Raw genomic sequence first — 26526 nt, forward strand, 5'->3', positions numbered from 1 at the left:
CCCGGTTAAAATAGGTGTACCATATCCCTGTGTCGTAAGAGGCGACCAGGGTTGCGTCAGGAAGGGCATCCGGCGTAAAACATGTGCCAAATCACTATGCGGATCATACGGATAATCCGCTGTGGCGACCCCTAACGGGAGCACCCGAAAGAAGAAGAAGATATATATACATATATACATATATATATATATATATATATATATATATATATATATATATATATATATATATATATATGCAGATTTCTTACAAGGTAAATAAAGAGTTTCTTCGCTCTTTTTTGGCTCTCTCTCTTTAACCGATTGTTGTCATGAGTGGTCCATAAGTAATGGCCAAAAAGCCACTTTACGAGTCGCTCCTACATGTGCTGCTTTTAAATGCACGAAGCAAATTCCTATCAAACTAGGTTAACTGGCAATAAAAAAAATCTGAATCAGGATCTGATGAAAATACTGAAATAATATGCAAATTACATACAGAATGCAAATCCTAAGTATCAATGCAATGAAAATATGTAGTGCAAAGAGTGTCTCCAACGTTGGGTGACCATGCAGCTGAGGATAAGGTGAAGCACCTTACGCCCTCACCATGTCCCCCTTCATCCCCTCACCTATCTTCTCTCCCCCCCCTCCCACCCAAGACTTCTCACTCTAGAAACAAATAAATACCCAATCAATCTGCATAGGTACTGAGAATGGGGTGGCACTTTGTATGGCAGAGCATTTGGCTCAACACTAAGGCTAAAGTATTGGATCCCACTCCATATAAACCGCAGCATCTCTGCCAACAACTATTCGCAAGTTCATCACCCACACACGGTACTTAATCTGCCAAACATTGTACCGATAAGCTTCATTGTGCTGAATTGTTTTTGGTTTTGGTTTTGGTTTTTGTTGCAGATGACAACACAATGTCCCGTCATTTTATCACCGCATAATTCAGTATATCAAATATGATATCATTAAAAGACTTCCTTTCACTTTTTGGTGAATATATACCTGTCATTTTATTTGGTTGATTCCAAAAATTTATTCTGTTGTGTAGTTGTTCATATTTTTCTTCCTGATATGTGATGTCATCATGACTTCCCTTAGGTGTGAGATCTGTTTTGCCATAAAGTGGATGGCTCAGTGGTCTACGTTAATGTTTGCCACCCGCCTCTGCACTCACCGCTTCTTATCCCTGGATTTTTTTTTTCTATCCATGTGTATTTTCTTTATTTTCACCAATTATGAGAACTTGCATCGGCTGCTTTCTGATACATTACACTTTGTACATGTACGTCACTGCCTCTCTGTGCTGAAACGAATACTGAAGGAGGCAGGAGGAAGCAGGGAGGAGTGGGGAAGCATTGAGTGAGGGGGATGGAGATATCGGCATGTTTCAAGAGGCGGGGCATGGTGTGGCCGTGGTTGGGGAGGCATGTCCAGAACACTCTGACAGCAGTAACAGACGCATGATCAACAATTTTCCTACAGGTATGACTCTCTCTCTCTCTCTCTCTCTCTCTCTCTCTCTCTCTCTCTCTCTCTCTCTCTCTCTCTCTCTCTCTCTCTCTCTCTCTCTCTCTCTCTCTCTCTCTGTCACACTGACGCACACACACACACACACACACACACACACACACACACACACACACACACACACACACACACACACAGTCTGTCTTTCTCTCACTCTTTCCACCATCAACCTTTCTATCTCTGTTTATGTTACTTGGTCCAAAACTCCAATTCTGATACAGAAGCTAAAATCTTAAATGACTGTTTTAACTTCAAGTCAAAATGTAATTGTGTTTCTTCCTACTTATTTTATATCTTCTGAAATATCTTCGCCTTATGAAGAGATGTTTAGTAAAACGAGTGTTTGTGTGGTTCTTTTTGTCATCACTTCTACTAACCCTAACACCTCAAACGCATTACCTGCTATATTTGATATGACTGCATATTATACCTGAACGTGTTTCTTTCCATTGTTCATGCCTGACTTCTGAAGTTTTTCTTCTTTTTTGATAAAAAATTTTTTATTTTGAATTGTTGTCCTGATTGTATGTTGTTGAGGGGAAAAGAGAAGAAATACGTAGGCGACGGTGGAAGAGAGAAACGGTGCGTGTGTATTATGTACCCGTTCCATGAACAGTTGTCACTTCCAGTGCACTCAACAATGCAGTCACCAAGTTAGAAAACAAAACAAAAATACCCTTGAAACAATTATGGCACAAATACAATTTTGGAGTTTACAGAAGTGTTGCTCAGCACTCATATGGAACCCATTTAATTCCATGTGTACATCACTCCCAAATACTGGCTAATGATAAGAAGCTGTGTGGTGGTTTGCGCTTGTGTGAGACTGGCTTACGAATACAGCCGGATGTTGTCACCACCACTGTGGGCAAAAATGGTACCCACGAGTCTGAGGACTTCGTGTAATGTTTTAAAACTGCTTAACTGCATATGTGTAAGGTCATACGTTTGTATCTGTCTTTTTTTTTTGTTGTTCACATTAGTCTACGCTTAGCCATGACACTGGGCATGTCTTGTGAGACTTGAAAGCCGATGATTAAGGGAGTACAAGCAGGACAAATGACAAGAACTCCACGGAATTATCAACAGATGTAAAGCAATGTCGTGGATCGGTGGGGAGTCGGTCACCTTGAAAGCACATTGACATTATGAGTACTGTATGTAGAGTTCACTGAGGAAGCTTGCCCAAAACAGAGATATATATATATATATATATTTATATATATATATATATATATATATATATATATATATATATATATATATATATATATATATATATATATATCGGGTGACTAGTTGGGTAGTCTTCATCTGAAATTTACAAAAAAAAACTTACACAATGAGGTTACATTCCACTTGAGGTGTACGCACATTTATTACATGGTCTCAAAAGTACAGGAGGTGGGTTTTTTTTTCCATGAGTGCCTCAATATATTTTCCTTGTTCTCTGAGACACAGACCGCACACTTGAATACATTATCTCGTGGATGAGTGCTTGAGTGAATGTCTGAGATCACCTGTTCCAGTTATATACTAATCGAATCTAGCAAAAATTTGTTGCATTTTTTTTTTCTGGTGTTGTATGTTCTTTTTAATCAGGTTCCATAGGATGGTGCAGTAGTAGTACACCTACCTCTGAGCTGTGTTGTCTCGGTTCAATTCCTGACCTGACAATAAACTGTTGGATTGGTGGTTCACAGGTTTTGCATTACTGCATCAATGAACAACAGTTTGTAAAAGACCCAAGCCAAACATCTACCTTGCCAGACCCCACAAGAAGATAAGAGTAATTGGGGCTGTTAAATGTATGGCAGTGGTAGTTGTAGTATCTCTAAGTTTTTTTTTTGAACATTTTGCTATTTGTATTCTATGATGCTTTTCGATAATGTCTAAGATCATAGAGGAAGCTGTCGATACATTACATGCAAAACAACATCAGAAGACATCAACATATGTTATCAACTAAAGATTGATAAAAGTATGTTTACTGGCATGGAAAAAGAGGTGGGGTGGGCGTTTCGAGCATTAGCCCTTCATCAGAGTGTTTCAGAGACGAAGGGATAATACTTAGAACGCCAGGTGTGTGTGTGTGTGTGTGTGTGTGTGTGTGTGTGTGTGTGTGTGTGTGTGTGTGTGTGTGTGTGTGTGTGTGTGTGTGTGTGTGTGTGTGTGTGTGTTGTCACGCTTCTCCTACAGTTCTGGGCCAATTCCATCCAGACTTGCTGCATGGGATCAGCATGATCCAAATTAATGTATGGGGGTATTTTTAACTTTTCCGTTAGTTTTAGTGGTGTGTGGGGGGATGGGGGTGCAAGTTCTCGACGTAAATGTGTATCGTGTAGTGCCGTCTCCAGATGGGGGGGTTGTACTACAAATCTCCACCATTTATATTCCTGTCGCCACATTTTTCAGTGCAGAGAGGTGTTTTGAATTATAAGCAGTTGGTATATTTTTGCTTCATGCACACACAAAAGTTCTTTGTTTTTTGCCATTACATAGCTCTCAGTTACCTATACACTGCCCTTTGTGTCTTTATGGCATTTGTGTCTTTGGGGTCTTTTGGATCTTTCTTTATTTCTTTCTTTTTCTCTCTCTTTCTCTCTTTCTTTCTTTCTCTCTCTCTCTCTCTCTCTCTCTCTCTCTCTCTCTCTCTCTCTCTCTCTCTCTCTCTCTCTCTCTCTCTCTCTCTCTCTCCTCTCTCTCCTCTCTCTCCTCTCTCTCCTCTCTCTCCTCTCTCTCCTCTCTCTCCTCTCTCTCCTCTCTCTCCTCTCTCTCCTCTCTCTCTCCTCTCTCTCCTCTCTTTTCTCTCTTTTCTTTCTTCTCTTTCTCTCTTTCTCTCTCTCTTTCTCTCTCTCTTTCTTTCTTTTTCTCTTTCTTTCTGTTCCTTATGCATGGCCACATCTTTGAAGTTACAAACTCCAAACTTGGTGTACAAATACAACTTCGCATGAGGGGTAACATCGGCTATGTGGCAGCGGCCTCATACAGCGGTGTGGGACGTAAATTCTCTATGTAAGTTTGTACCATGTCACGCCACCTGGTGTTGGCAGAGGGTATTACAATATCCTTTCTTATCCGGGCAATGCTGAAGTTAAAGCACTCTTCGCATGGGTAAATTTGTCCTCATTCCCTTCTTCCCCCCCCCCCCGCCTCTCAAAAAATGGAGTGGCCTGTCAAAGTCTGTCATTATGTGTGAGACATTTCCAGTGGGAAGGGACATCAGGACGAACAGGGAGCAAAGGGGGAGGGAGAGTGGGACTTGAGTCCAGGGAGGGGGAGGGGTTAAAGCAATCTTTGCATGGGTAAATTTGTCTTCCTTTCCTTGTCCTTCTCGCCCAAAATTTTTGCCAAATGGGGTGACTAATTATTGTTCCATCAACGAAGCAACTGGTAGGCTCTGCTCGTAAGCTAGCTATAAGTCTGACACAGGATGGGACAGGGGAAGTGCACTCACCTTTGAGTTGTATAGTCTGAGTTCCATTGCCACAGGAACAGTCAGATTTTCAACGCCGAATTTAGGACTGTGGAGGCCCATGGGCAATTTATAACAGTGGAGGCCCCTGGGCAACGATTGACCGTCGGTCGGTCATCCTATGAAAATAGTTCTCAATCTTCCCTTCCGACTACGATTTGTACTTCTGAGCATTACACAACTTTTTATCATTTAGAACACGAATCGGCATCATATAACAATTTTATTGAGTATTTTAGAATACATGCCTGCAGAAAAAGTTTTATGAAGGCCCCCATATTGTGGAGACCCCCGCACTGGGCCAGTCTGCCCTGCCCGAAATATGGCAATGCGGATTGATGTTTCACAGGCAGGGTGTTCCTTCACAGAGTGTACCAACCCTCAGACGGACGTTAAACTGGGTGTCCCGTCTGCCAGCATTAGTTAATAGACGTTAAAGATCCCACGGAGTCCTATGCGAAGAGTACGCGAGTTATCTCTGACACCATGAACAAATTTACAATTACCCGTCTAGAGAGGAGTCAGGTACCACCAGGTGTGCTTGCTCTTAGAAACGCCAACAGCGCACTCCTCTGATTTTTAAGGTCTTCGGATAGATCGAATCATGTAAACTAAGTGCTCTTCATTAGTACATGTGTCCATGCTCATGGAATTGCTGAATGAAAGCGGACTGAGGGTTGTGCGTACTTATAAATAATGCATATCGGACGGTGATACCATATTGCTTTTCAGCATTTACAAGCTTTTTGTTTCTCATCAAGCCAATTGATTAGTTTACGTTCAATTTTGAACTGCATCAAGCAACTGGCTGTGTTTGATGTAATTTTGTCACGGTTGTTATTGCAGAAAAGAAGCGTTTGAAATGTTTTCGACAATGGGATATTTCTTACTCTTACTCTTGGTCATTGATTACGTTTCAGGTACGTGCCCCTACTTGGACAGCTGTCGATCTCTCTGCTTTTTCATCGAACCACTGTGTGTTTTATTCTGTGTCACTGTTTATTCCACTGGAATAATATTTCCACCCAAAGGGTTACTCTTTCCTGAGACATTGATGACGTAAAACGATTGGCCATTTCATCATAATATAATACGAGTTCTGTTACAAACGAACTTGAATGCAGGAGGAGGCTATTAGACCCGGAAAACCTGCGCAATAGTTACCAACCTATGGTTGTTTGTCTGAGCTCCATACTTTTTAAAATGCTGATCGCCAAGCAAGTTCGCAACACATACCATTTTTAAAAAAAAAAGTATTTTGTATGACTCGGCCAGGGTATGACACAGCCAAACTGCTGACCTCCCTGATTCAGAGCGGACGCCCTACCACATTACACCACACTGCCAGCTTTGTCTTCCCATTATCTTACCTTGTATTATTTCCGAGCATGTGTTAACTCCAAATTACGATTCCTCTTTCTTTTTCGCATTTTTATTTGTTTCAGCATTAATATTGTAACCGCCACTTACAAAAGCTTGCTCAGCATGTCTGCGGCCTGCAAGTTGTGGTTCAGTTAAAATGTTGTAAAATGTGAAAAAGAGAAGTAGGTTTATTGAAAGTTAGTAATTTACCTTTTCACCCCGGGCTACAGACTTGTTGATCACCCCCCAATGCATTACGTTGCTTCCCCCCCCGTGAAACATTGACCACTCGGCTTCATTACCCCTGCTACAAACAGATGAACATTCATCCCTCCAATACACTGACAGTATATCATCCTGAGCAATCGGACATCGAAGAATACAAGGTACGCCGGTGTCAACATTTCTCGCAAGAGTAGATGATTGTTCTCTTTGACAAACAGAATTGATTATTATGAATGCCAGAATGAATTACCATAAAATTACCTTGCACCGTGACCACTTCTGTGGTTAAAGAAGACCATTACAGACGTGATTATCTTCCTGTTCCCTGACTCTTGGTCTCTTGGCTAAGTGCTATTTTCTCTTCATTGCCGTGTTTGCCTGACCACACATCCATTCATTTCATGACAGAAAGCTCTCCAGCAGGAACTCTGGGGAGCAAGTTTCCAAAGAAGCCACAGTTTGCCTTCCTTGAAAGTGAGAAAGTTTCTTACATCGTTATTGCAAAGCTGACAGCATAACGGAGAGCTAGCTTACTCACCTTTGAGCTACCTCGTCGAGGTCGATTTACAACTTGACCATAGACAGTCATCTTCGTGCATCCAGAGGGGACATGAAGCCGGCTGTCAAGTGTGAGGGCGTTCGCTCATGAAGTGTAAAATCTCCACCGGTGCGAATTACGAATTCCTCCGCAGATTGCTCCTGGCAAGGAAATGGCAAACCACCGAGCACATCCTCTGCCATGGCACAGAGAACATGGCCATTGGATCGATCGATGAAATTCACTCTGACATTTGCTTGCTCACAGCATCACTTGAAATCATTATCATCGCCACATTTTTGGCGGAAGTTGCCAGAACTGTAAGAATTGTTTTTTTTGTGTTTTTTTTTTCATCACAGGTCACACATCGAACAGCATAGAAAAGCTGACCGTGGCAGAAGGTCAGACAGCGAAGATGGACTGTGTGGGCCAACGGTCATTCTCACAGCATGACTCGTTCAGATGGAAATGGATTCCAGACAGTCCGACATGCAACGTACATATGGAACCTCATAAGAAGTTCCACGGGCGCATGCTGCACAGGTGGGAGCCTCCGACCCTCTGTATGCTGGAGCTGCGAAACCTCTCCTGGAGTGACTCCGGCAAACTGCACTTAATTGTCAACGGCATTCAAAGAAACGTCCACTTGATGGTAAAACGAGGTAACGAACGTAGTTTTATATTGAGGACTGAAATCGATTAAACAAAGAAATCTTTTTGCTTTCAGTGGCATCTGCCGCACGATGACTTTCCATACATGTAATGTTGGCATTTTTGTTTATCACTATCTACAAACGACGTTTTTCCTCGGAGTATTCCTGATCACCTTGACCAAAATCTTCTCTCTTTTTTTTTTTCACATTGCGCCCTCAGCCTGTGACTCCTTTCCATGGATCCGCGCAGACCCACCAGGCCCAGCCGATGATGAAACGGATGTCCGGCTGTTGTGCGAAGCTCCACAGGCGAACCATGACTCCACTTCGAGGAGAGGAACTCACTGGACTTTTAATGGGAAGGCCCTGCCAACAGGAGTGAGCAGAAAGGGCGACGGAAGCACTTTGCTCATCCAAGCTCCCCACACAAAGCATTTTGGTCTCTACGTTTGCAGCCTGGGCCGACCTGGTACCCGGAGTGCTGAGTTTTGCTTTTCCTTCGTAGGTAAGCACAACCCTTATTAGTTTTAAAATTGAATCTCCCATTGCAATTCTCCAATGGAATCGGAAGCACAATGTTGGAAGCACCTTAGTCGAACATTTCCACCACAGAGTAGAGGAAAAGGGAAGTTTACCTTGAGCTTGTATCCAATTGTGGATATGGGTCCAAAAAGGCTCGTCGTGTCCAACTGTTGTCCCACTGTTACCGTGTTACCCCCTTTTTTTTCTTCTTTTTTGTTTTTTTTAACCATCTGTCACCTCATTCTTCCATGAGCTGAGATTTTGTATCCAAAGAAAATTTTCACCATTTTACAAACACTTGCACCAAGTCACGTGCGCAGAAGAAAATCACGAGTCGTTTCCCCACCCTCGTGGGGTTGGGAGAATTATTTTGCGGCCCTGACCCGACCTCGGGCACCCTGAGCACATCTCCCAAATTTGGTGGAGATGGGCAAAGCCGTTTCCGATTAATTATTTAATGTTCAGATATACCCACAGCGAATTGCTGAAATGAATGACGATACTACGAAAATTGCCCCTCGTTACATGTTACAGTTATATCTTGAATTACTTTCAAAAAATAGGTGTTCAGTCTCTAAAGGGCAGGCAAAAGAGCCGAGAGGTAGGCACATTCGCTTCTGAGCTGTCTGGTCTGGGTTTGAATCCAGACCCAGCGACAAATTGCTCATCCTGGTGCTTCACATGTAGGCCGAGGCATCAATATGTGCTCCATCCCTTGGATGGGCATTATGCTGGAGGACCCGTCTGTCCACAGCGTCTTTCGTGAAGAGTAGATGTAAGTTATAATTGCCGGCACCGTGAACAAATTCCAAAATTCCTGCCACCTTCAGTTGATTGTCAATCCTGGCCAGGTAACACTACGACTACTGGTACTAATCCGCATGCCCAGCTCATGAACGTAGCGACTCTCTTGGAAGGTTGACCCTTTTGCACTTTGTCCCCTTGGAACAGGGGGAATGCAAGGTTAATTTGGAATTTTTTTAGCTAGGGTGTTGGCGATAGCTAGCCTACTCTTTTGCGAAGGACACCGTGGGATTTTTTTTTTAATTTGACGACCAAGGTGGGTGATCCGTAAATATCCATATTAAAGATCATTTGATATCTGTTGGGTTTTTACCTTTGTACCAATTTCATTCATTCCTGCTCACTGATGACCAATAAGTGACATCATTCCTGAGTGAAAGCAAATGCATAAGCAGACCTGGAATACAATGTTCATTGATTTTATAAGGATTTATTTGTGATGTCACAATATCTCGTGTGAGTTGCTTTATGTTCGTGTGTGAGAACAGGCAGTAGTAATGAAGAGGAAGACTGTATAAACGTGACCAGAAAAGCGAGACCAAAAGCACATCTCCCACCAGCCCCACGAAATAACTATCATGACATAAAAAAGGCCACGACACACATGATTGTGTACGTCGCAGTTGCTGCAGTGTCCCTGTTGCTTGCGGTGATTGTGACGGCCTATGTGGTTCTGCGAAGAAACCGCAGGAATCTGAGTGAGTTGAGCATTCCTATGCATATGCACCACTGTGCTGTCTAGTGTGTGTGTGTGTGTGTGTGTGTGTGTGTGTGTGTGTGTGTGTGTGTGTGTGTGTGTGTGTGTGTGTGTGTGTGTGTTTTTATAAAATGAGACCTATTATATCGGTGCATCATGGTTTCATCGAATCATAGCTCCTTGAATGACCTTTAATGTCGGTTTCAAGCCAATAATATATGGCCTTGTATCCAAGGCCAAAAGGTACAGCCGGTTTTTAAGATGTAGTGAAACGATACACGGCACGTGCATTTTATGTCAATGCTTTCGTTCATTGTCCCAGTGGTGTCTTCTTGGACAATTTCCGTTGAATCCAGATGCATTTTTGCTTGGGAAGTGACCCTTAACTTTCCGAAACCCTTGAGGTGATGATGCCTTTGCGGTTCTGACCTTGGCCTTCTGTGCAACAACTGTGTTTGCGATTAATTGCAGAGACCCAAAAGGAGACTGTGAGGGTTGGAATAGAATTATTGCCTTGACCCTTTAGACTTTTTCATGATTAGAACGAAGATGCCATTGGTGGCAGGCTGTGGGATTGGGGGGTTGGTGATGTCAAGAGTTAACTTTTAGGAGGCCAAGAATGATGTGTCATCTCATTGATGCTGACTGTCTGTGCTGTCCTGCTGTGGCTAACTGTTTATACAAAGTTGTATTTAGAATCGAGAAGCTTTTACACAGCCAGCAGGAATGATTCCCGCTGAGTTAGGTCAGTGCTTTCAGCAATAAGGGCTTCTATTTGTAGATCTGGTGCATCATTAGTAATCACCCCACACACACGTGAAGTGGAAAGTGTGGTTCTAAGCAATTGGTTCATTTCTGTCTGTTTGTCTACAAACGTCAGTTTATGATCAAGGAACAACTTCATTTCAATTGAATGTTGTATTTTGAACACGAATCTGAATATTAATTGAAAAAAACCAAAACCTGCAGATTTGCAGTACTTTAGCTCTGAATTTGTCCTGATTACAAATGTGCAGGGAGGAGTGAGATGATTTTGTTTCACTCTGTCTGCTTGTCTGGCAGTCAAACAAAATTTAAATTCATTCCAAACAGGAAACGTTCACTGTTTTTGCGGATGTCATAAAGGACACAAACAACAGGCACGTCGAGCTCATGCCATGTGTTAAATTTGGTGGCATATTCAAACGCTGCATCAACGGCGGCAAACTTCTGGAATTGTTTTTTTTTTTTTCTTGGACCTTTAAAAACTTTATTTTATTTAATTTGAGTTATATATTTGAACACTGCAGAAGACAAATCACGTTTTCAAAACCTTTCCCTTTAGCAGTGCTTGGATAAAAATATTATGGCATTTTACGTCATCACTAACAATTCAATTTGCCACTCGTGGACCCTGTCCATGTCCTGTTTCTCAAGACAGCGTGGGGTAATGCGTTCTTTAAACTCTCTAGTTTCACTAGTCATTACATGAAATTCCAAAAATTATACAAATTTAATACTCCAAAAAAATCCAGAAATAACTTGTGATCTTTTAAATTCTTAAAACTGACTCGTTTCTGACCTTTCGCTGTACTCCTCATGGAAATTCCCAATTGGTCCGTACATGTTCTGATACGTTCTTGGGATTTCTTCAAATCACTTTCGATCGCTTTTCAGACGGATAATTATTGGTGATTGAAAATCGGTACCTTCACCGTTTTATTTTGTCAGTTGCACCACAATTTGAATATCGAGTGACATGATGATCACATGATGACGTGTCCGAAGAAGAACTCAAAGGCCAATTCCATCGAGTCAACGTTAAACATCAACGTGTGAAGTTTGAGATTTGTTAATCTGAAATATAATGATGTTAGCTAAAGATGATGTTTCAACATTGACAAACTCGCATTTGAGTTACAAATTATTGACAATTTATTTTTTCTTTTTTTCAACTACTTCATCATATTCTATGGGGAGGAAAGGTGGGTCGTGTGATGGGCTGACGATGTATTTATTATGGAGGAAGCGAAGAAGGTTTTAAGAGACACTCCAGCACATTGAACACATTGTTGTAGAACATGGCAATGGAACTTGTGCCATCTGGGTATTGGAAAAGCGTGCAAACCGCAACATCAAATACACGGCCCATCCAATAGATGTTTCATTGCGTTGAGAGTAGGGAATGGAATCCGGATTTGGTCGAAGGTAAAATTGATGGACGTGCAAGTTTAACTAAAAATGTCGGAAGTCATTTCTACCACAATACATTGTTTCTGCGGAGTTTAGCTAGCATTGTGTTGGAAGAGAATGTGGAGTGGTTAGACCTTTTTCTTCTTCTTTCATAGACAGCACATGGCTGCAGGTATCATCATTCATTGTCTGCGGGGTGCAGCTGTGCCAATGATGCAGTTTCCCCCTCTAAGTTAGAGCAAGAACACATAATTTGTTTGTGTTGCCAGCGACAGCTCACCTCCTCTTCTAGAAGGATACCATAGGAGCATTAATGTCCACCGACTCATGCCGGCAAAGGAACGCCTGATTTACCATCCTTCTGATGGATGGTGCACACATTGATGTATCATCCTGCCTGCAAAACATTACGATGGCAATTTATAGCTGGAAAGAGATTCAAACCCAGTTTAGACACGAACCATATTCTCCCTAACCATAACCCTATAAACTCAGAGGTGAGTGTGTGTGTACTTCGAGACTATCTTGAGGGTCTGAGAAGTTCGATAGAACCATGGAAAAGCAGCATTTAAACTTCTGGCTTGAACTTTTCCGTGCTTGGTGAAAACACAGCTGGCCCCTTCTTCTGCAGCATTCTTACAGAAGATCACAGATGCCTGCTACCGGAATTTATAACCCTCCTTCCCCCTCCTTGGGGTGTCATCATGCATCTGTCTGACCTCAAGCTCCATCGTGAAGCCAGTACCACGTAAATGATGAGCTGCTCAGTTTGAGTTGAACGTACGTGACGTGTGCAATGGAAAATGTTGTGGATGAAAACAATATGGACTCCATGTACTTACACAGGCTTGAACGAACACACACATACACACACACACACACACACACACACACACACACACACACACACACACACACACACACACACACACACACACAGTTGCAAAACCCAATCTCCTGCTGTGTGGTGGACAGGCTAATAACAAGCAAAATTACAAGTTGTGATCAGTAGATTTGTGGCCTGATGTGGTAATGCAAAAATGAAATGTGTGATCACTCATTTTTATGTTAAATTTGTCACAAAAGGTTTATTTAGCAGAATAGCAGTTATATTATTGCGATTCGTTGACTTTTTCTGGCCCGAGGAAGAATACTTTTGTCAGGCTATTAACTTAGTGATCGCTTCTCATAAGTGACATAAACACTTTGCCTTTCTGATAATAACAATAACTAGAAGGGCACTCAGTGGAGCGCATACCTCCACCGCATAATGCCTGATCAACGAGAACATATCGGGCCAATACATTTTTTAAATATCATGTGATACTATATCGTTTTTGGCCCTTTCTCTCAATGGTGAAGAATCACTTAAAAATTCTCGTAGTCGGATCCGGATCCGGATCCGGATCCGGATCTTCACCAAGATCTAATCAGTTCGTCCTTGTCACACACCCAACCTACCCACAAAATTTTATTCGGAGCCGTCCACAACATTTTGAGATATCCTGCACAAAAACAGACAGACAAACAAATGAAAAATCACTCGTAGTGACAACTTGGCAAAACAGAATGGCACTCAGGAGAGCACATCCCTCCGCCAGGCTGAATAGTTTACATTTTGTATCCGACTGATACGATTTTGCATCCGACAGTCATCTTTGCGGAGACATTATATATCCTTTTGGGGGCCCTCGAGGTGCTGAATGAGGAGTCGGAGCCGCTGGGATTACGGGTTTCTTGGGTCAAAACTAAGATCCAGGCTTTCAATGACATCTTGGATGCTGCTGTCCTGTCTGTGTCTGTTTGTGGTGAGGATGTTGAGGTCGTGGTGATATCCACTTACCTTGGCAGTGATATTCATGTCTCTGCTGGCTGTGAGTCAGAGGTCAATAGACGTCTGCGTCGGGCCTGGGGAGTCATGGATTCACTGGATCATGGGGTGTGGCGCTGCCGGTACCTGTGCGGGAGGACGAAAGTCCGAGTCTTCAGGTCCTTGGTGCTTCGAGTCTTGCTCTATGGATGCGAGACTTGGACTCTGACCAAGGATCTGAGACGGAGACTGAATTCCTTTGGTACCAGGTCTCTTCGGAGAATCCTTGGCTATTGCTGGTCGGACTTTGTGTCCAACGAGCGGTTGCTGAGAGAGACTCTAATGAGATTTGTTACCTGCATAGTCCGTGAGTGTCAGCTGCGGCTGTATGGACATGTGGCTCGTTTTCCTGACGCTGATCCTGCTCACCAGATTCTCTCAGCGAAGGAGTCTCGTGAGTGGAGGAGGCCAGTGGGTCGACCACGTGCCTCATGGTTGCAGCAGGTTGATCGGCATCTCAAGGAGATTGGGATGGGCCAGGCATCTGCCTGGGGGATGGCCAGACGGAGGCCCCTGGAGTACCGGCAGAAAGTGGACGCAGCGATATGCTGCTCTGGCATATGCTCCCATACCTGACCTGACCTGATACGATAATTCTGAATCGGGATCTCAAGGAGATGGGGATGGGCCAGGCATCTGCCTGGGGGATGGCCAGACAAAGGCCCCTGGAGTACCACTTTAAAAATTGGAAAGCGGCGGAAAATGGATGCAGCAACATGCTGCTCCGGCACATGCCCCTATACCTGATCTGATTGCTAGGCCGGATCTGAATCTGGACCTGAATCAAAGTCGAATCGGCTTGTTCTTGTTGCCTGACCAACTCGTCCACCAAGATTCATCCGAATTTGTCTACAACTTTGTGAGATATCATGCAGTATCATTTGTAACCCCATCTCTTAATGGTGAGGAACCAGTTAAAAATTAAATAATTATCGTATCCAGATCTGGATTCGGATCTTCACCAAAATTACATCAATTCTTCCTCGTGGCACTCTAAACCTGACCACCAAGTTTCATGTGACTCCATCTGTAACTTTTTGAGATATTGTGCTATATATTGTCTTTGGCCCTATCTCTCAATGGTGAAGAATCACTTTTAAAATTCTCAGATTCGGATTTGGATCTTTACCATAATTCAGCGTTGCTGTCCTTGGCCGATCACCTACACACAAAAAATAATTCAGAACGATTGCTTGAAAGCAGTGGCCAGAAATCTTGTGACGGACAAACCGACAAACAGACAGACAGACAAACGCTACAGACAAACATACTTGGCAAAAAAATTTCGCCAAATTACAGACAGACAAACAGACAGAAAGGGGTGAAAACATCACCTCCTTCACCTCCAGTGGCAGAGGTAATAATAATTAAGAAATTTTTTTTTGAGAAGTGTCTGCTTGTTTGTCTAGTTGTTTATTTGACTTGTATGTGCTTCTAAACTGGTGGTTGCATTTGCGAGGTGCACAGGTAGGGGTCCTGTCGAGGTATTTAATAGTCCCGGTGTTCAGGGTGGAGGGATCACCCTCGTCCTCCATGTAAATGCGCATCTTATAGCGGCACCTAGTGGAACCCTGCATTTACAATCCATAAATCATAAAAGTGGGGGAATTAACCCATCCACTAGGATGAATTATTTACTAATAATCTTTTTTATTTACTTTTTTATTAATTATTTTATTATTTTATTAATTCCCTAATTATTTACTACTAATAATAATAAATAAATAATCATCATAATAATAGCAATACAATCATTCACTTCTTGGGAATCTCACATATTCAGAAGGGTCCAAATCAGGCTGACTCTTACTCATCTCACATTGAATTGACTCAAGCAGATAATTTAGCCTATATTTTGCAGGAAGTACAAGTAAAGATTTGATGAGATGCATAACAGCCATAATGCACACAAGATATATGGTTTCACTTCCCCTCCAAAGAAAAGTGTGTTTCCTGATACATTTCCAATTGATGGCTCTCCACAACCTGGCAGGTTTAGTCAAATCTGAATCCGATGAAGATTAAACCCAAAATAATACTTCTCAAGGATAATCGCACCACCACTTGATCTTCTTTCCAAATGTTGTAATTTTTTTAATAGTATTAATGATGGCCGATGATAGTTGGATGACTTGATTAGCGTTCACATCTGAGCATGCAGCTCATGATTCCAATTCCCTATACTGTGTCAATTTGTCCATTGTCGACTCATGTCCTTGTAATTCATGTAAAATATGTTGATGTCTTATTACTAGTGCGTGCCCCTACGTGTGTGCCCCTACGTGCGTGGCCGTACGTGCAAAAATAAAATAAAATAAACTAGTCTGAAGACGACGATGGTTCACTAGTGGTATTTGACGATGTAGATTGTTTCAGAAGTCAAGGATGAGACAATGTGATAATGTTTGACCAAGTTATAAAAATGATCAACATGATGTGGTACGAGTGACGGGTTATGAGCTGCAAAATGTCGAAAACCCGGTTTTGTTCAACAACTTTAAAAATTTGACCTTTGCATAACCTTTAAAGGTCACAAAACAATGTTGTGGACATTAAAATAAGGAAACAGAATACGTGCTATAGCTTAATGGAGTTAGTTCATCAAAGAAGGTCGAAAACCCGGTTCAATTGCCACAACTTTGAAAATTTGACCTTTGTGAACTTTAAAGGTCAAAGGTCAAGGATTATGACCTTTGATGCAAAACTTCCTCTGGAACATTCCAGGAACAATATAATGTCATATTGGCTATATGGCATTTCGCACTCCTCAGATTATCCATACTTTGATGAAATCAGCGTAAAAACAAACTTGAAGGGGGGCGCCACTGGCAAGGTGTTCAAAATAGAGCAAAATGGTTTCAAGACTTTAGGTGGGGAATGACCTCAAGATTATGCATAAAAAAATATTGTCATCCAAGCTCTCAAAGTTTGGGCGGTCGTATGATTTTTATGTCAAAATTCGAAATTTTCTAAGTTCGTGACCTTGTGACCTTGACCTTGTGACCTTGACCTTGGGACAAAAATGAAAAAATCGAGCTCCGTGGGGCTATGCAGGTGCCATTGGGCTAACCAAATACCGAAACCCCTGTCAGATTCGACAAACCCCCAAGGAGAAGATGCAAATTGAAATCGGCTACCCCCTAAAAACACGTTTTTTTGGGCGTGGCTCCCCCCATAATAGGTGCACCACGCCCATTTTCAGGAAAACACAACTAGATCATGATATAAACCTCCCACCAAAATTTTGTCAGGATTGGATCAAAACCCAAGGAGCTATGCTCGGGACAGACAGACAGACAGACAGATAGACAGACAGACACACAACAATAACGGATATGGTCGGCACTTATTTTTTTTCGTGAAAATATTTTTTCGTGAACCAATAAAATTTTCAAACAACCACACAGGCCGTTCCTTCGCTCACGTAAACCACGACTGGATTGGGGCATTGTGTTTATCTATAAATGCGCATAAGAAATCGAGAAATTATTAGAATACAGTAAGTCATCACTATCCGGAAGTCCGTACGTTGTAACCCGTAATGGGGAACGCGCTCTTGCTTGGCCATAACTTGGGAACCTCTTGTCTGATTAATTTCAAACCTTGAAAAGGCAAACAAACAGAGATTGCTGGAATTATAGATAGAAGATGTTATTGTTCTGCATGCAAAACGTTGAGGGATGAGCATCTCGCCCCATAGAAAATACCTCTTATGGTCAGCCTCTCAAATAGCCTCTTTTACCGAGCCCAACTCCTACTACCTGACTTCTCGTGCTGACACCATTTCAACAAATTGGTGAAGGTGTGTCTCTGGTACCTTTAAACCCAGACTACTGTGGGGAGGTGGACCCTCAATAGCTGTGGTGAAGGCTAGCCAGCAAGAGAAGAACTCTGAATTAAAACCAACGGTGGTGGGAGTTTTTTTTTACGAACACACTCGGGATATACCACCACCACCACCACCCACCCTCCAGGGACCTTCAATGGCCTCGCCATTTTCGGTCTCCTGGGGTTGGGTTATAAAAATTAATGATAAAATCTTTGTTTGAGTTCTGTTTTCTCAACATACCCTCTCTCACTGGTAATATTTTATGTAGCTCTAATCTTTGTTTTCACCATTATGTCGACAATCGTCAGATATGTCTCGTTTTAACTTGCAGGACACATTAGCTACTAGTATCCCTTCCTCCTTTCTAACTGGGTAGACTTCTGGCTTGGATGAACGCAAATGTTCCCAAGCTCAACCTGTCAAACAGTGAGAGGTTTAATGCTTTCGGTTCAACTTCCGTCCCAAGAAACCCACCAACCGAATCGGCCATTCACTTCCTCAAAAGATTTCCAACTTGTGAGTTCTTGTAGATTATTGAACAAATCGTTTGTGCTGTTACAAAAGCCAACCACCTCGGCAATATCGCACAGATCAACAGGTGTCTCGACCCTACGGCAGTACAAATACTCACCTGGTTAAAAATGTTTACACCGTCTTTGCAATGACTACTCACTCCATTTACTCCTGCAAATTGATTTCAAGGGTTTCATTTGAATTTTTAAGGTATTACCTGGCTGTTTTCTACCTGTCTTAAATGGCTGGCAGGATAGCCTCGGCCCGAGAGGTACAGTATGTGCACTCGACTCTGAGCTGTCTTGCATGGGTTTGAATCTCTTTCCAGCTATATACCCCATGAGCAGCATTTGTAATAAGGGGCTACAAAACGAATTTCGTTCTGATAAAGGGGCTCTACTTGAACTCTTCAGGTTTGATAAGCAAGTAAATGGTGGACTCCAAACAAAATGTTTTCTATGAGATCTCTACCAAACAATGCTCTGTGAGGCTTTGTTTTCATGAAGTCATATCTCCGAGACCACTCATTTAAAGGCTACGAAACTCAAGGAACTCTCTGATAGCAAAGTATCGTTTCCAAATCCGAAATGGTTATTTACTGAAACAATTATCACAATTGAATCAAAGCAATTTATCCAGAAAAATTGTGATCTTCCTCGTGTTTTGAGAGATCACACATCAAAGTGCTGTATTTGCTTACTTTAAAAGCTTTTATTGACAATTAACCCGTTATGAACTTACCTAGGATGAAGTATCGAGGTTGTACAATCAGTCATGAAGGCGTTACAATTCGTGTAATTAGGTACTTAGAAAATTACAATCATGTTTCACCGACGTAAAGGTTGTCAAATGAAGCGAGGTCGAGCATATATATTAGTGTGTTGATGCAATTGGCGAAGATTACACACTAATTAGACCTAATTTTATCAGTTAATTATGTCGGCCTCATCATCCTCGTCGCTTACATTGCTTCTGTCGATGTTTTAGAGCAATTACTACAATTCTGGCATTGAAAATATCCGTACGTGAAAAACTAGAGTTGCGACAAGTACGCTGATGTGTATTGGTTCACGAGTCAGTAAGTGACCACTATATAAGTTATGGGTCTCTGTCTGTCTGTCCCGAGCATAGCTCCGTGGGTTTTGATCCGATCTTGATAAAATTAGGGTGCGAGGTTTGTATCATGATCTAGTTGTGTTTTCCTGAGAATGGGTGTGCTGCACCCTTTATGGGCGGAGCCACGCCCTAAAAACATGTTTTTAGGGGTAGCCGGTTTCAAGTTACATCTTCTCCGAGGGGGTTTGTCGAATCTGGCAGGCGTTTTGGTATTTGGTTAGCCCAATGGGAACTGCATAGCCCCACGGAGCTCGATTTTTCATTTTCGTTTCAAGGTCACAAGGTCACGAACTTAGATGTCAAAAAAATCAATAAACTGGGCATTGAGCTCCTCGGGTTTTCAACTGTTTCGAATGAAAGTTGGTATGCAAGTCGTGCTCTTCGAGTACTAAAACTTTCATCATTTACGTTTTTCCCGATTCCCGCCACTTTGCCCGTGGCGTCCCCTCGAAGGTCAAAAAATAAAAAAGGCGAACCGTGTACATTGTTCGTGAACCATCGCCGTCTCCAGACTTGTTGCACTGTAAAACTTTACCTGCAAGATCGTTTCAGATGCAGGATCTCGTGTCATCCAGATGATCATCAATTCATCATTTGCCGCCTGTCAACCATGGCCAATATGAAACATTCACCATGGGTGAGATCGCACGTCTGTGAATAGCCCCTTGATAATAATGACATATATCATTTATGTCTGGTGTTGGCTTAATGGTGAGGGTGGTGGGCTTGGGAACCTAGGATCTTGAGTTCAAATCCCACTCAGCTGTTGAAGTAATACCAGGTGGCATCAAGTGGGGTTGATCTGCCTGTCATCCTTCCGAGGTCGGCAAAATAAGTGCCAGCATGTTGGTATCCTGCGTCGGAGTGGCGACCCATCGAGGATTGTGTCCAATAACCAAGGAGACTGCTCAGGCAGCACCAACACTTTGCAGAGAGTATGGTCCCAATGGATGGATGGATATATCATTGCTTGGTGCGCATGCACAGAAACCCCAAGTAACAAAGTCAATCGGGGTGGCATGGACAGATTTCATGCCTGCCAGATAAGGATTGAAAAATGAAGCAACTAAAAAAAACTTATAAAGAAGAGTGTGCCTCTCCACAAGAAAGAGTTGGAGAACTTCCTGATCAACTTATCCGAAAAGTTGATCTCTTGCAGTCCGTATTGCACAAACTGTCGACGATATGGACCCGTGAAAGGCCGAAGGCTCGAAGATGGTGCTTCCTACCCAAACCTTCGTGCTTCTTCACACCGATGGGAAGGCCATATCTGGTTCTTGTCGATGCAAAGGGTGTGTTTAAAATGATGATATTTACTATTAATCAAGTTTGGGAGGGGAGAGTGGGAGATGTGTGGCTTGTGAGTGCCTTTATAGGTATCTACGAGCAGGGTACCAGTCTCCGATGGGTTTGTAAATGTCTTACCCCAAATGAGCATTTTTTTTTTGGAGTGCGTATTGGTAGAAATTGGAATTCAATGTAAAGTGATGATGTGGACCGTGACATGTGATACATGTTTATCTTAGAGACAATAGTGGTCCACTCAGAAGAAGAACTATCACTGGTGATTAAAATTGGCAAATACACTGCCTTTTCATGTCAGATCGTTTTGTAAATGGGATCATGCACAGGTTCGACATCATGTCATCAATATGCCACGGGCAATGTAAATGTTTGTAAAGGTTGAGATGCCCTGATTACGTCCACAAAAATCGCGTAAGAACACCTCAACTCGGTAGGAAAGTAGATATACATTTTTGGTTTGGGTCTGGGGCCACAAGATAAACTGGAATGGTACTCGGAAGAGCACATACCTCCGCCAGGCTGAACAGTTTACGTTTTGGATCCCACTGATCGGCTGCCCGGACCTGAACGAAAATCTAATCTGCCTGTTATTGTCACCTAACTAGCTCATCCATCAAGTTTTGTCATAATTTGTCCACCACTTTTTGAGATATCATGCTATATATCGTTTTTGACTCTGTCCCTCGATGGTGAAGAATCACTTAAAAAACAATATCGGATCCGGATCTTCACCAAAATTCGATTAGTTCGGCCTTGCCACACTCCCAACCTGTCCACCAAGTTTTGTCCGAATCCATACGCAACTTTTTGATATATCTTGCCCACAGACAGACAGACAGACAGACAGACAAACGGGGGTGAAAACATAACCTCTGCCCACCTTCGGTGGTGGAGGTAATTATATTAAGTACATTTTGGTATACATTGCTAAAAAGAGGGTGTGTGTGTGTGTGTGTGCGTGTGTGCACGCACGTGTGTGCCTGTCACTACATTCTCCCTCCACATCTATCCAATCTGACAAATTAAAAGATATTTATGCCGTCGAATATATTGCTATTTTTTCACTGACAATACATGGTATATCGCATAATAACAACGATTTTTTAGTGGTTTCAGCTTCAGATATCATGTTGACACACCTCCGACATGGAGGTAGCCATTGCTGAATAAGTAGAGCAGGTGTTGACATCATAGTGGCTCCTGATTGGTTGAGTGCCATATTGCTGGACCACAAGACTGGTTCTCTGCCACCATATACGCCTACCTGCTCAAGAATAAGTGCTTGAAACGATGAACAATTACTCAGCCTTGGGCATTGATCATGTGGAGAACCTTTTGTACAGATATGGATACACATTTTTGAACATTTACTGGAGCTGCACAAGGAGTACCTCTTTGATGGAACAAAACTGAATGAGAGCTCAACCTGTTGAAGGCTTAACAAACTGTCACCCCAGCATTTTGCAGGCATGGTGAGGCATCAACGTGTGTGCTCCATCCCTCGGATGGACATTAAACTGGGCGTAAAGTCTGCCAGCATTAGGTGATGGACGTTAAAGATCTCATGGTGTCTTTGAAGAGTAGGCGAGCTATCGCCAGCACCCTGGCCAAATTCCAAATTTCTGTTCTAACTTGCATCAGTGTGGACACAGCTATGTCGCTCAATCTCTCTGTCTATTCATTCAATGACCTCTTTTTCTGTACTTTGATATGCCACAAAAGTGTTTGGTTCAATATTTTCTTAACTACCATTGACAAACGATTGGGTTGTTGTTTTTTGACTCTGTAAGGTGCTTTGAGCTTCTTGTATAAGAAATAAACTATGATGATGAAAATAATAAAACCGAACATAAGCCAATATGAGGATGGAAATCAAAAGAGAGGATAGGAAACAAAAGATTAATGAGAAATGGAGAGAGAAAGGCGATAACACAGTGGATACTTATCGGCCAGCGAAATCAGAGGTAATTCGATAAGGTCACTATACTCGCTTTGCCCCAACTCGGCTTGCCTGTCTAATTTACAGTGCCATGAAATGGAGGAAAAGGCTCAAAGCCTTACCTGGACGTCACCAAGAAACTCAAACTTGCATAATACCACAGTAGTAGAAATAAAAAATACAAACTATAACACTATTAAGTATCATTGTCATTATTATACCTCCGCACTGTTGACAAAGTGTCATTGCTGCGGAAGGTGTTTCTTGGCAAAAGGTTATGCCAGGTGGTTTGCTATTGCCTTTTCAGCAATTAGTCAGGAAAGGAATTTATAATCTGTTCATGGTTTCAGAGATAGCTCAACTACTCTTCAGAAGAGACACTGTGGGATCTGTAACATTCAGCAACTCAGGAATTCAGAGAACACATTACCCCGCACTGTCTTGAGAAACAGGACATGGACAGGGTCCACGAGTGGCAAATTTGAGAAGTCGTAATGACTTAAAATGCCGTAATATTTTGTCCAAGTACTGCAAGATGGAAAGCTTTTGAAAGTCCTAAAAAGGCGATCTGTGTTCTGCAGTGTTTAAGTATGTAATTAAATTTAAATAAAATAAAGATATTAAAGGTCGTAGGAATTTTTTTTGGGAAGATTACCGCCGTTGATGCAGCATCTTTTTCACCACCTTATTTTGCACATTACATTAGTTCTTCATGCCTGTTGTTTGTGTCGTTTATGGCATCTTTAAAAACAGTAAGTTTCATGGTTGAAATGATTTTCAATTTTGTTTGACTGCCACACAGGCAGAGAGTAAAAAACATTATTTCACTCCTCTCTGCGCATTCGCAATTGGAATGAAGTCAGAGCCAAATTACTGCGAAACTACAGGTTCGTTTTCTGATTCATGTTCAAAAAATGCTTGGAGACAGAAAATCACAGATAGACAGACAGACGTGAGCCAATTTCTTAACCCCACTTTTTGCCTCACCTTGCACAGGGTGACAAACGGTTAACAAACAGCTCTTCTACTTTCACATCCATTTGTGGGATGGTGCACACATTGATGCCGCCTCCTGCATGCGAAGCACCAGTTTATAGCTGGGTCTCGATTCAAACCCAGGCTCGACAGATCAGATGCGAATATGCATAACTCTTAGGGTATTCTGCCAGTATATATACACACATTTATATATATATATATATATATATATATATATATATATATATATATGTAATATGTATATACACACACATACATCGATATATGTATATATCCACAAATATATATATATATATATATACACATATATAATATCCATGAATATATATAGGGATATAGATATATGTGTGTATATATATATACACACACATATATATATATATATATATATATATATATATATATATATATATATATATATATATATATATATATATATATATATATATATATATATATATATATATATATATATACATCACACACACACATATATACACACACACACACACACACACACACACACACACACACACACACACACACACACACACACACACACACACACACACACACACACACACACACACACACACACACACACATATATATATATATATATATATATATATATATATATATATATATATATATATATATATATATATATATATATATATATACACACACACACACACACACACACACACACATACACCACATACACACATACACACACACATATATATATATATATATATATATATATATATACACACACACACACACACACACACACACACACACACACACACACACACATATATATATATATATATATATATATATATATATATATATATATATATATATATATATATATATATATATATACACACACACACACACACACACACACACACACACACACATACATATATATATATATATATATATATATATATATATATATATATATATACACACACACATACACCACATACACATATATATGTATATATATATATATATATATATATATATATATATATATATATATATATATATATATATATATACACACACATACACCACATACACATATATATGTATATATATATATATATATATATATATATATATATATATATATATATATATATATATATATATCAGGAATATTATATCGCAATGTAAACATCATTCTTTCATCCTGAAACTTAACCTCTTTAAAATTCGAAGCAAATTTACTTAGAACATTAAAAGAGTGGGAAGAAAAGGAACATAGTGTAATGGAAGACCAAGAAGGAACCCAAAGAAGTAAAGAGCAAAGATGGAGTCACCAGGAGGAACCTGGATAGGATTCGAGTTTTAGCTGCTACTCCACAACCCTTGAAACCATCCAGGCACAGCCAAGTGAGCCTTACAGAAAACTTTCTGCAAGAATTCACTTCTCCTTTGAGAGATATATTATGAAAGAGAGGAATAGGAAGTAAACCAGAGAGTTGGTGTCAAAGCCACCCAATGCTCTCCTGTTTATACATTTATCGTTTTTAAAAGACTCGTCTAATAATATTTTTTATAAAGCATTGCAGTGACGTCTGATCCAAATAATTTTAAAGCAATATATGTATTTGTATATTGTAATCAGTAAAAAATAGTGTGGTAGATAAAAACATTAGAAAGGAAATAACTTGCACCAAAAACTTTAACATTTTCACGCTCACGCTGACGCTGACGCTCACACCGGGGTTATCGCTATAGCTCTCTGTTCTTCGAACAGGCGAGCTAAAAATGAAAGAGAAGAAAAAGCAAGAATTCGAATGAATATAGAGGATTGTGAAGAAAAAAAAGAATTATAAAGTAGTATGAAAGGAAGAAAAAAACAAAGATGTCGAGAAGAACCAAAATAGAGAGATTTCAGCAGTTACTATTTTGAAATCGAGAGATGGAATATTGAAATTTAACTTCTTTATTTTCCTTTTGGAAGCTTCAAGCACCAAAAAGAACTCAAGGTAGTTTAAAACATGGATCAATATGTGCGGGAAGTCTGCATGTACCTTTGCCAGCATGCTTGCCTACATAACTTACTTTTCTGAAAGATAATGTGAAACATTTCCCATGAGTACAAGAGAATCCCAGCATATGAGACAGCCAACTTGATTCATGAATTCCATGCTCAAATAACATTAAACCATCACCCAGTAGATTAAAACATTATCTTGATGAACTGAAACTGTTTGCAAACCATAATTGTTGGGATTATTGGTGAAAGATTGAGAGCCTCGTACAGTATTATTGAATGGCAACTCAAAAAATGTTCTTGCCTCGTTTGTTCATATAAGAACGTTGAAAACTAGATATCTCCAATCACAAAGCGATCACCCACGACTTAACATTGGCCCGTGATCCAATGATGGGCATATTTTTTCAGACCACCATTTGACCTTGACCATCAACATTTAGTGATAGAGTGTAAATAAAGAATATGTGTCCCATCTACAGTCTATCCATAACACTCAACATAATGCAAATCGGGGGAAAATTAATCAAGTTATGATCAAAAAGGTGTTTTTTGTTATTTAGGTCACAATCAGAAAAATGTAGGTCAAGGACACTAATCAAATATCAGATGAATAACTTTAGTGCAGGTCCACTATTATGATACAAGGACATCTTGGAAGTCCAAGTGGTCTTTGAGATTCCGCATTGACAAAATTGAGTGATGACAAAAAAAACGTTTTTTTTCAGTCCACCCTTTTACCTTGACCTTTAACCCGTAGGGGTATGATGTAAACTAAGCGTAAATGTGCCTGCTCTAGGCTATCAAGAGAGGGCAATTTCTTTCTGATCAGCCAAACCTTAGTCGGGATTTGATGAAAAATGTGAAATTATCTACAATTTAAAATGTCTTAAAATTAGGTCAAGGTCAAAAAAGGTTATGTCAAAAATTATGTCACTATTCAATATACACAGGATGTAA

General features: G+C 40.9%; 1 protein-coding gene across 2 annotated transcripts in view; it reads left to right on the plus strand.

Moving 5' to 3' along the window:
* Window positions 1-1342: 1342 nt before the first annotated feature.
* The window catches only part of LOC147018625 (uncharacterized), a 45438-nt gene continuing 20254 nt past the window's right edge, over window positions 1343-26526 (plus strand). The window contains exons 1-5 of one of the 2 annotated variants that reach the window (XM_085898477.1): window positions 1343-1479; window positions 5846-5919; window positions 7484-7786; window positions 7998-8282; window positions 9592-9801. In XM_085898477.1, coding sequence (XP_085754603.1) covers window positions 5862-5919; window positions 7484-7786; window positions 7998-8282; window positions 9592-9801 — 856 coding nt within the window. In that variant the 5' untranslated portion in view covers window positions 1343-1479; window positions 5846-5861. Of the gene's footprint in view, window positions 1480-5845; window positions 5920-6586; window positions 6748-7483; window positions 7787-7997; window positions 8283-9591; window positions 9802-26526 lie in introns of those variants that run through there. The other variant, XM_085898478.1, reaches the window with a different exon arrangement.

Source organism: Eptatretus burgeri, chromosome 10 (assembly GCF_056783735.1).
Source record: "Eptatretus burgeri isolate ZD-2024b chromosome 10, Ebu_testis_v1, whole genome shotgun sequence".
In the NCBI taxonomy this organism is placed as follows: domain Eukaryota; kingdom Metazoa; phylum Chordata; class Myxini; order Myxiniformes; family Myxinidae; genus Eptatretus; species Eptatretus burgeri.